We start from the raw sequence: 12,163 nt of genomic DNA on the forward strand, positions 1-12,163 counted from the left end.
TTCAGTCGAATAAGACTTGGTTTAAAACTGAAAGGCTTTCCAAGCTTTCAAGGGGTACCACAGTTTTGTTCATTCTTAATCAAATTTGTATCTTTAAATTAACCATATTACAGTTCTTCCTATCCAAACATAGCATCATTTTGTAATTATTTTGATTACAACAGTGTACAAAATTTAAAATTAGAACTCAAAATTACAAGAACACGTAGCTACACTATTTCGCCACACTGCACAGTGTGGTACTGCTAATGGAAACTGGGAAAAATCAACTTAATTTGGGCAATTTGTCTTTGGTTTAAAGGTGCTCAGGCTTGGAACAGTTTGCTATCAGCTATAAACCTGTTAGTAATTTTAGAGTTTTTAGAATTTTAGAGAAATCTGCAAACACTGACAAACATCAGCCTCTACAGCTGAAACTCATCACTTTTGTTACTATTTTTCCTCATGTGTTCTTCTTTTACTCACATTCTTGTTTGTATGATTGACATTTAAGGAAATACTAGACACCATACAAGAACCCAGAGGTTGAAGCTTAACCATCCCCACAGGATGGTCCCAGAACAAGTTTTAAGTCATGTCTCCTCATGTAAAAGAACTGGACTTTGTCCTTACCTACCTTTGCCCTAGGTAATTTCTTTTTCAGGTGTTGACTATGTTGAATCATGTAGTTCTTACCTTGCTGCTGTGTGTTCAAATTAATAATTTTTCTAACACATTTAGCTGGAATGATGGTGGTTCTTTCATGCTTAAAAGAAAGGTCATGTAACACCATGATTCTGTGAAGGAGAGTAGGTGGGACTTAAAAACCCAACATCTTTAGCACACATACTCCCAAAAATACAACACAGCAGCTCCCATAAACCAGGTCATGCTGGCTTCAACTCCCAATGAGAGAAGGCTAGGACGAGTTCTGGTATTATAATATAAATATATGTCAATGATTTGAATTAATTTTAAATGTGTACATATGAATGTCTAGTTTTATTGTTTATTTTAGATGTGGGTTTTTTGTGTGTGGTGGTACTTTTACAGCCTTTTTAAAACTATTTTTAAAAGGCCTAACTAAATATTACTTATTTAAATTAGCCTCTAGCTGAAAGGCCTTGGTCCAAAACATTTGCACTACTTTTTAACATGCCATGTTGTTTTTTGTACATTTCCTGCTTTAAATAAAATTTAAATGAAAATAGCCAGTACTGTTTCTGCTCATTGGCCTTATGACTAATGAATAACAGGTTAATCATGCATTATCAATTTGAACTAGTGATTTGTAAAAAAATCTGCTTATTTTAGCTGTAAAGTCATGCGTCTTTTTGTGGTGGCCTGTTCTGCTTGATTGGCTTTAGAACCATTTAAGAACCTGCATGTATTGATGATTTTAGTCAACTTCTTCTAGATTCATATAGATTACTGCTTGATGTAGTGTACCAAAAAACAAAAAGACAATATGAACTCAATTCTTTTGTTTTCATTGTTTACAGCTCAACTTATGTCTTTCACACTCTTTTGTTTGCTATTATTAGGCAGTATTAGCATCACAGAAGTGATATATCTCATGAAGAAATAAAGCTTATTTTCTCTACAGTTTTTTAACATTATTTATTTGAACTAGTATTGACAGAGGAAGTGGAGGAATTTGAGGTATAAGTGAAGGTTCTGTAGTTTCTGACAAAATATGTACACCTCATCAGCTGCCAAAAGAACAAACATGAAAAGTTGTTCCCTGGCTCTGCCTCTGAGATTCCCATTTGGAATTCACTTGACAGAGCTTTGGAGCATGTTTAAACATTATCCTAAGTAATCAGTAGGAGTGTTTGCAAAGTTCCAACTTGATGTTTAAATTATGAAAAGCTAAATTCTGGGCTGAACATCATTAAACATATATGCACTGGGACAGCAAGCCCACAGCCACTTTGAAGCCGCTGCCTCTTGAAACCGATCATTAATATCGTCCCTTTCCTGTTCCCTGAAAAAAAAAAAAACAACAACAACAAAAAAACATAAAACTAATCAAGACAAACAGAACAGAGCTCTTTAAATTTTGAACAACTTTTAAATGTTATGATACATCAGACTGAAACTGCACATCAGAAGTCATAAAAAGGGTCATTTTCTATTATGCATGAGTTCACAGAGAGAAAAGTTGCTGAAAACAACTTATGAGTTAAAACGAAACAAAACTAAAAAAAAAACTTTGCATGACTTTGATATGACCTCTCTTGCTCTAAGTTGAAAGTAGCTTTATTCACTCAGTTTGTTTTCCAAATGTATAACATTTTCAGCAGCATCTGTTATTCTACTCTCACAGCAAGAACTGAGTGTCAAATTTACATTTGCCCTACGCATCTACATTTATTTACTGATAGTTCCTGTTGTTGCAGTGAATGAGGTGTTCAATTAGAAGACAATGAATAGCTGTCAGCAACACAGAGGCTTTGGAGAACAACAATAAGTTCAACATCAAGGAATAATCAAAAGAAAAGTTGGCCTGGTTGTTTATGAATTACCTGGCTGCTTGGCAAAGGAAAACATCCCCATCGTTGTGTCGGCCGGAAACAGCAAGGGTGCACTGATTAACTTGTTGTGATGAGTTCTTTAAAGGCTTTAAGTTGTTCCAACTGCTGTACCCCTTCCTGCCACCATATGTCATTATTTAACAACTGCAGCAGGAAGTGAACCAGAGTGAGAGATGGAGAGATAAAGCAAGTGAGAAAGTGAGGAAGGGGGCAGTAATGTTTGCCAGTGATAAGCCAATGGTTGCTGTCCTTTGCCACCCTGCATCGATTATTGTCTTTAGAAAAGCAGAGCCAAGTTCAGGTTTATCTTCTAAGTTGTGGTAATGCTGCTGCATGGACCTGCGTTTTTCTTTTCCAAAATATTTCCAGTGCAGTGAGATCAAAAAGCAATCAGTCACGAGTGTTCTTTGTCAGTCAGCGGATGAAACGACGCTGTCACTTTGATTCCTGTGAGCTTGAAGACTTTACGTACTGCAGAATAATCCGTCACGCTGCTGTGACCTTGAGTACAGGCACAGCTGTAATGTAGTCAGGGACTGTGTGTGTTGTATGTCTTGATATGAATCCACCTGCAGTATCTGCAGAGGTTTATCACATCTAAAGTTGTCTGCTCTGACTGATTATGAAATTACCCCATACAACCTTGCTCCTATCACGCCCTTTTAAAATCTAAGAGTTTAGAAAAAAAACACTTTTTTTGCCAATGTACCTCATGCAACCCTGAAAGCCCTCAAGTATGTAATTTGTCCATCAGCCACATAATCACCCTCTCTCACGTCAGATTCTTGGAAAGAATCAAATTTATTTTCTTTAGGAGTTTGCATATCTCTCTGGGTTTGAGAGCCTCATCATCGGGGATAACAGTAATTCTGTGGTGTTTGACAGATGTTACAGTCCACAGTCTATTTCTGCAGGAAGTGTATTGAAAGGCACTTTACACTTGTTTTTAACTCCCTGTATATTTATTTCTCTCAACGCAGCAAAAACATTCAGCATCCTGTCATTCAAAGATGGGTCATTTTACGTTAAGATCACCGTCGGCTTTATTTAGACTCTCCTACAGCAGTAATAGAGAGAGCCATAGGGTAGGATAGGATTAGACAGTACATTCCTATTAGACTAAGATGTATGCTGTGAGTAAAACAATACTGATGTTGGATGAGAACAGTTTAATATATCCCCTTTTCTACTTGTTTATGATTGTTGAACAGATGGTGTCATAAAGGACATTTTGCTTCTTACAAGGGTTTTATTGCACTGACAGTAATGAACATAGTTGTTGTCAACTCTAAAAAAAGCTATAATCTTTTACTTCACCTGTGTTCATTTTCTTTGTGCTGTCTAATGTTTGTGTTAGACTAAAAGCAGAGGCATCAGCTGTAGACTAAACTAAAAGGTCCAAAGAAACCTTAGAGATTATCCTGTTAATTTGGCTAAAATAGGTCAAAACACAGCGTAGATGTTGCCACAGATAATTGCAGGAAAACCCATGAAGCAGAACAATTTGGAATGTTATCTGAAGATTTGATGTTTTCTTTGATCTGTCAGATTTTTCTAAGAAGTAATAAATCAACCATCCCTTTCCCGTACCTCCTTGTTTGTTAATGTGATTGTATGCCATCTGGACTGGTGGTTATACTTGAAAGAGATGCAAGATTGTTATAAGGCATGACCATGTAAGATTTATGCTATAATTTTTACAGAAAAGTGCCATAATCCTCATTCAGATATGGCTAAAATGTCTAGAAGGGGTTGAAATATTAAACTGTTGTAAAAAACTATATGTTGTACAAATATAATGTATTTACTTATGTGTAAAGAGTATGCAGTTTTGAAAGCTTTGGATGGCTACATTCTTTTAAAATGTTTCCCCCTTAAATTCTCATATAAATTTTGAACTCTGAAAAAAAAAATCACTGACATCAGGTATGGCTTGTTTTCCCAAACTCTTATCAGTACTTCACCTATCCATCTACACATTTTACACCCCCCTCCTCATTAACAGCTTGTAATTGGCCATTTGGCTAAGCTGAGAACAAAGAAGCATTGATTTCCTTAAGCATAATCACCGCATCCAGTCATTTAATGACTGCTGTCACTGTAGGACGCAGAAAGAAAAATGACCAGTCGATGGTCCCATCAACGCCCTTCACCTCCACTCACTAAAGGCTAGAGTGCACAGCCATCCACTCCATCTTAGCAGGTTAGTTTAACTCCTTTAGCCGCTTGACAGGCTCCAAGCACTACATCCATTACATCTGCAGTCATGTCTCAAACTGTTGTTGTCCCATTTTGCACCAGAATGCACAAACAATAACTAATGTGCACTTGAATAGAAAACTATCTGTTATAAATCTGCCATAAATGACCAGATGTCATGCTTAAATACACATACTTACAAATTAGAATGCTCATAAGTGATGGTTATTTACCTCCTCCTGGGTTCTTCCACTACCTGAATGTGTTTATGTCTAGTTCAAGTGCCCATTTGTGGCACAAGTGGCTTTTATACTCAGTAAAGTAATCATGAAGCCATTTGTACCCCTGTCTTTTTCATACCAGATGCTTTATATAGAACATCCTCCTGGCTAAACCAAACTAATTGATTATATTACTCACTATATATATATATATATATATATATATATATATATATATATATATATATATATATATATATATATATATATATATATATATATATATATATCCAGGGGTTCAATCCCCCAGCACCTATAGCATACCAAAGTGCCCTTAAGCAAGACACTGAACCCCCCACTGCCTCCCATATGGCTACTGGTGTATGAGTGAGATGTAAATGTGCTGCATATAGTATGTATAAATAGACATAATAGAAGAAGTTTATGAATGTGTGTGTGAATGGATGAGTGTGAAACGTTATAAAGCATTTTGCAGACCTGGAGAAGTTAAAAGGGCCCTTCATCAGTGTGGCACATTTACCATTTGTTGAAGATGTTTCTTCAGACAACCTCAGTTTAGAGAAATAACAGTTAGGTATGACCATAGATATGTATTATAATATGGGACTAGGTGCCCCTGCCTCTCGTTGTTGGGAGTTGTAGCCAATAGGACCTAGTTTACAGAAGCTACCATGTTCTCTTTTTGGAATCAGCATCTGCACGCTCACAGTGTGGGGCTCTAAGGCGAGCCTGCTGTTCTGTACACAATCATGGTGTAACGTGACCGTTCATGAATTAACTGATTAAAACTAAATACTTGAACATATAGCAGCAATATAAGAACTATGTGAATTAACAAGTCAACACCTGAAAAATATTTAAGGTGTATTTTTTTTCTATTTCTACTTTGCCAAGAACAAAGTCCTATTTGTTTTCAGAGGCAGGACTTAAAACTTGTACTGGGATGTTACTGAGAAGTAATTGCTCTGGCTTGAACTTCCACCTTCCCATATAGAGTATAGTAATTTAATACATGTTCATTGTTCTGACTGGATTGACAAGCTAACAGTTAGTCCAAGCAGAACCAAAGCCAAAACAAATTTCTGCTGTATTAAAACAGCTCCAGCTTGAAAAGCTGTTTTTTTAAACCATCACACTTCTGTCACTTCTGAATGACACAGTTATTACAGCAGAAATATTATGATATCCTTGGTGGAAATACTAGACCTAGCTACTGTCACTGCTATCTCTGCTTCTAAATACCCACTAAGTTATTTGTAAATAACCATGTTGTGCAAAATTAGTAGCAATGTAAGGGCTTATAAAAAGTAAATTTTAATTGAGAATGAAGTTGTTTTAAGAAGACAGAAATCTGCTTTTGCCTTGGCTTCACTTGAGTTTGTGGTTAGCTCATCAGACCGATCAAAATTTATCTTCGCCAAACTAAAGCCCTTCAAAGAGTTTTCTAAAACAAGTAAGATATTAATGGTTTAACATTTTCCCACAGAGGCTCACTTTATAAGAACAGAACTATTGTTTTAAGTCTGTATTTTAAGTCATATGTTCTGGCCAGGTTGTTCAGATTTGGTGTAAGACCTATTAAACACAAGATCTTTAATATTTATTCGCAAGAAATTTGAGTGAAATGAAATTACAGCAGTAATGATGAATGTGTTTTGTAGCCTGTTGTTATTTTGTGGTGAAAAATCAACTTGCAGACTCAATATATTATGGGATTTTATTATAGTGCATTTGTTTCACTCAGCTGTTGTCATGTTCCTCAAACAGCTCATGAATAATGTTTGAGATAATGTAAAGTGCATTATTCTGCTGAAAGAGTAGTGTTGCTTTTAAAGGGTGTGCATTATCTGCCAAAACATGTTAAAATAACATGCATTTGGACATGTATTTCCCAGCAGAATATTGCAGAGCTTTGTTTAGACATGGTCTAATCTTTTTCTCATAGTGTGACCTGGCGGCACCTCCTATGCAGAGGCATCCAGCTGTGCCTACAAAATGTTCCCCTAATACAGCACACTTATAGATCATTTTAGAGCTTATATAAGCAGCAATAGATACATCACATGATTCTCCAGCTTTTACAGTTTTATAGGCACGTTCTCAAAAAACAAACAAAAAAAACCCCCACAGTGTTGTGTCCAGTAGACTGAACTTTGTAGTTATTTATGATTTATTGCAAAGAGTCAACATACTAATTTGATATGTTTCATTCAGACTTAAATCCAATTAATTATATAACACAATTAAATCCAATAAACTGTGTAGCAAATTCAAATATCAAACCAAGTCTGCAGGTCAGAATCTTGACAGTAAAATATTCAACACATTGTGGGGTTTGGGGTTTTAGCACATAAAAGGGATTTTTCTCTCTCCCTTTAAAGTCCATGCTCTGCTTCCTCCTGCTCAGAAATATCTAACAACAGTACAAAGAGAGTGACATTAATACTGCACGACAGCTGGGTCCTGCAGGACTGCAAATATTTGTCTTTTAATCCAGAACTGCTTGGACTTTGGTCTTGCCAAGACAGACATTGATGGGAATGGAAGAAGAAAACTGTTGCCAAACTTGTCTAGACTGCCGGGTGCTCAGTTCCGTAATTCATGACCCAAGCCACTTCAAATATTTGCACAACAGCGCAGCCAGAGAAAAAAACAAACAGGTTGTTGTCATGCCAGCGAAAGCAAATGCACCTTCCTACCGCAGCAGGAAGTCCTCTTTAGCAGACTAAAATAATGCACTCACCAGGTGAGGTGTGAAACTTGTTTTCTCTCTTTCTGCTCTCTAGTCTGTACTGGAAGAGAATATGTTAAGCTCTTCTTCTCGCTTATCTTCCATCCTTGGACGAGCTCCAGTTTTAATTGTTGGATGCTGGTGTCGGTTGTTGTTGTTGCTGTCATAAGAAGATAAAGAGTTTTTCCTGGGGCCTATAGGAGCGGGTAGAGCAGTGATGGAGGGCCTTTCTCCTGCAGCTCTGCTGGCTGCATTAGCCCCCATGCTTTATAATTGTGAGAAGAGGGCACTTCCACTGGCTACCTCATTACTCACTGGCATGGCCAGTCCCTGGCAGGAAGACACACCTTGTCCTCTAGCTTTTTTCCCCCTGCGTGCCTCACTCATTTCAGGGTGTCCCTCCGCTCATCACCTCATCAACCTCCCCTGGGGAATTCTCACGATTGTTTTTTTGACCCACTAGCGCCATTGGTGTTTATCAACTTCTCTGTTGGCTTTTTTTTTGACATCCTTCTCTGTCAAACTGGGGCATACTGTACTACATTTGCTCTGACTGATGTCACCTAGACTTTGGGGTTAATGCTTCAGTGTGGTGTAGCCTGGGACTGTGTTGGCACAGTCACAAGAGTCAAAAGTGTCAGCTGTCATAGCAGTCATGGCTGTGTGAATTCAGCAGCTGAGACAAATGATTCATATGTTTTTGGTCACACTGATAACTTATGTAAAACAGATAAAATAACAGCCCATTATTAACCACTGAGTGTGTGATGCTCCTTATAAGAGTCATCATGAGCTGATTGGTATGAAGCAAGGATAGCCAGAGCTGAATGAGAGGCAATTTGATGACATAATTGAGATTCCTTGAGGGCCTATTTGTTACACATGCTTACAGTGTAAGTGGCTGATGATTGTGCTGCTGCTCGACTCGCATAATATCACAAGCAGAAGTCGAGTTTCACCGAGCTCATCTTTCATTCACTTTAAGCCTGCGTGCTGAAAGAGCTCCTATTAAAAGAATATGAATGAAGAGCAAACGATACCTTCCAGTAGATTTTATGGTTTTATTACATGGTTTTTTTTATTCATCTTTCACATTTTCTGAACATGCAGTTTTCTGTTTTTTTGTCTCTCTCTTCAGAGGGTGGAACATGTGAGGTGATTGCTGCCCACCGATGCTGTAACAAAAACCGCATTGAGGAGCGCTCTCAGACAGTCAAGTGCTCCTGTTTACCTGGGAAAGTGGCCGGGACGACACGCAACAAACCCTCCTGTGTGGATGGTGAGAACATTTGCTGTGTTTTAACATAATACAACTGCTGACAATTCAAAACCGAGCTCTGTTATGAATGAAACAAGTCCTTGACACCTGCACTAACACACAAATGGCAACCGGTGAATGTAGTAGCAATAATGCAAGGTATAAAAAGTTATTTTCTTGTCAGACATTTAGGTTTTTTTTGTCAAGAGTTTGTAATGCATTGCTTCAGAACAATGTATTGAAAAACCCCACCACCACTATCTGTTTAAACTGATTAAAATGTTATAGTATTGCTAGTTTAATTAGGAAATTATAGCTAGTTAATATTTAAGATTAACTCAGAATTAATTTAGAACGAAATACGGATCTTGGCGCATCAGCACACACAAATATTATACAATATACAGTATATCCCAATAAATACATAAAAGGGAAAAAGGGAATGTTTTCAGTCATTGTATGTGTTCAGTTTACAACGTATTGTTTACTGTCATAGATTCAGCAAGAAAATACAAGCATTAGTGAAATTAAAGTTCAGCTGATCCATAATACTTCCTATGTTAAACTATACTTTATGAATACATGAGCTCTACATTTGAAAAAATAATAGCTTATTTTAAAAATACTTTAAAACACAGAATTTATAGTAAAATACCAGCAGCTGAGGTTGGCAGAATTTAACTGTAAAAAACGATCCTACAGTTTTTTGGTAAACCTATTATGAAAAACAAAATCTTTACGGTGACCTTTAAACAATAGAAATACTGTCAAATGTTTTGCATTATTTTAATTAAAGCTTCAAATATAAAGTCATGTACAGCTGTGGTTGCCAGAGTTTAGTTGTAACAACGATGACAGAAATGTGAAATGTACACAGTAAAGCTAGACTACTTTGTGACGTTCCTTCATTTTTTTAAGCCCATTGTCCCAATCCTCTCCCACCATCTGCACAGGGAACATAGATGTAGCACCCAACTTTAAATGGATTAGCAACAGCTTCAGCTTTGCCAGTTATGTCTCTTAAAACTAGAGGTGCTATCATAAGGGTTCAAAAACTACAGTTGCTTCAGCCCAGAGCAAAACATTACAAATGTCTTCTAAAAGCATATGTTTAACTCCTACGTGCTGTCAAGTGCAATAGTTTAAAAAAATCACTGATGGCACAATCTAAATAGTGTCATTTGCATTGTTTATGTTGACATTGGAAATCCAAAACCCAAATTTACTGGGGAAAATGAGACAAATAACAGCCTGAGGTACAGAAAACATACTGTATGGGTAGTGAAGTGACCGAAATCAAAAAGCAAAACAAAAAAAAGCAAGAAAATAAAATGAAATATGCAACAGCCTGAGGTGAAGTCTGAGGTGAAAACAAAGAAAGTTCAATGTAATAAGGTAAGAAACAAAGCAGACTAGAAACTAACAAGGGAAATAAAAACTCCAGTACTGCAATTAGAAAGTAAAGAATAATTACCCCTCAAATAATATAAATTGTTATTTTAACAGGTTATAGGAAGGACATAAAGCTCAACAAAATATTGCTTCTTGCTTGTTTTACAATAAAAAAAATACAGATTTACAAGTCACACAATAAAGTCAATGGAAAAAAATGTCAGTTTGAGTTAATCTCTTTATAGTTACTTATTTTCATCTCAGTTTTTTAGACCTAGCTTATGAATTACTGCAGATGCTTATATTTGCTCATATTTCATTTTAGACAGCAAACTCTGACAGACACCAAATAGGGTGATGAATGAAAATTAGTTGTTTTTTTGTTGTTCTTGTCTTGTTTTTAAAAGCAACTTGTAGAAGATTCATCTGCAGTTGTCCCAGTGTTTACAGAAAGAAGCAGATTTTCTCTCTTGGGCAAATAACTGGGGTTAGGAAAAATGCTGGTAACCTTTGTGACCAGTTCAACCGCTGAAACAGATTTGAAATAAAAATTAAGTTGGCAACTTTTCCGTGCAAAACAAACACAAGCTCAGATTGCCTCGCAACAAACCTTGACACCTGTTCAGCGGCGATGCAGAATGGAAAAAAGTTTCGGTGTTTGTTGTCAAACTCTCTTTTAGTTGGCAGCTTTCTTCTTTTTTGGTTTGCTTTGCAGTGTGGGCAGCTGTTGTCAGTGGTGGAACAGCCACTTTTTCTGGAACATTTTCTGCCACTGCTTCCATCACCTGTAGGATGGGTGCACACATCTGTATTTATAGAAAAGCCAACATTTTCTCTGAAAAGATTTGTGGTTGGTCAAAGTCTGTCATCGTGCGTTAGATTTTCTTATGTCTGAAAACAGTCAAGATCAGGTATCAAAATCTGACTATTTGAAAATAAAAGACGCTTTATAGTTGGAGTAATCTCTAACAGATTACATTGAAAACACTTCATAGGTTTTATAATAATTAATATGTTCATATTCAACTTTTTTCTGCTGCCTTTGTGATATCTCTAATGACAAAAGTTCATTCAGCCATGAAGACATACTGTCGCACTTCTGGGCATCATGGGAGAAAGATATGATGATAAGCCCATTCACTGTAGCTGTTGAACACCTGAACAGGGAGCACATTGTAGACCACATTGCTTAAGGCGTTTCAGGCTGATGGAAATGAATAACTAATGAACAGTCAAGAACGTTTCAGGCTAGTGCAGCTGAATTATCTCAGCTGAAAAAAAAAGAGAGAAAAAAACAATCAGTGAGAGGCCGCTCCACAGCAGGAAGAAAAAAAAAATTGACAGGAAGTCACAAGTCTGCTGAGACAGAACTGTGATGTCCCTTCACTCCTTGGAGCTCATTTATCTCTCCTCAGCCTGGATCCTTTCACCTCCACCTCCAGCAAAGATCAAAGTTATCTCTCATGACTGCCCTCTTGCAAAGAAAAGACACCAAAATATCTTCATTAACAGATATGTGGAGGGAGAGAGCAGACAGGTCTGCTCAGTGGTTAGCCAACACGGACACTCCAAATGATCCCAGAGTGTAATTCTTTTTTTTTTTTTTTAATTGTTGCACTGAATATAAAATGAACTTCAGAACCCCTCTTGTATTTACAGTTTGTTTGTGTTCACTCTCAGTCCAATGCTAGTAAGTATTTTAGTTAAAAAATAAAACAACCTGAAATTGTCAGTAGGCGGGGAGACAGAGGCGAACCCAGAGCGCAGACTCATCCTTCTTTTTAAAGAAAAGTCATTTATTAAAGTGAAAATAAACAAAAACAAA

At 36.9% G+C, this 12,163-nt stretch overlaps 1 protein-coding gene across 4 annotated transcripts in view; it reads left to right on the forward strand.

The window, feature by feature from the left end:
* LOC108244096 (chemokine-like protein TAFA-1) overlaps positions 1-12,163 on the forward strand; it is a 124,031-nt gene that overhangs the window by 89,574 nt on the left and 22,294 nt on the right. For all 4 annotated transcript variants that reach the window (XR_005233030.1, XR_005233031.1, XR_005233029.1 and 1 more), the window contains exon 3: positions 8,827-8,967. Coding sequence is in view for 1 of the 4 variants with exons in the window: in XM_017429995.3 (XP_017285484.1) it covers positions 8,827-8,967 (141 nt within the window). In the remaining 3 variants the exon portion in view is untranslated. The remainder of the gene's footprint in view (positions 1-8,826; positions 8,968-12,163) is intronic.

The sequence above is a fragment of the Kryptolebias marmoratus genome, linkage group LG4 (assembly GCF_001649575.2).
Source record: "Kryptolebias marmoratus isolate JLee-2015 linkage group LG4, ASM164957v2, whole genome shotgun sequence".
NCBI classification, from domain to species: domain Eukaryota; kingdom Metazoa; phylum Chordata; class Actinopteri; order Cyprinodontiformes; family Rivulidae; genus Kryptolebias; species Kryptolebias marmoratus.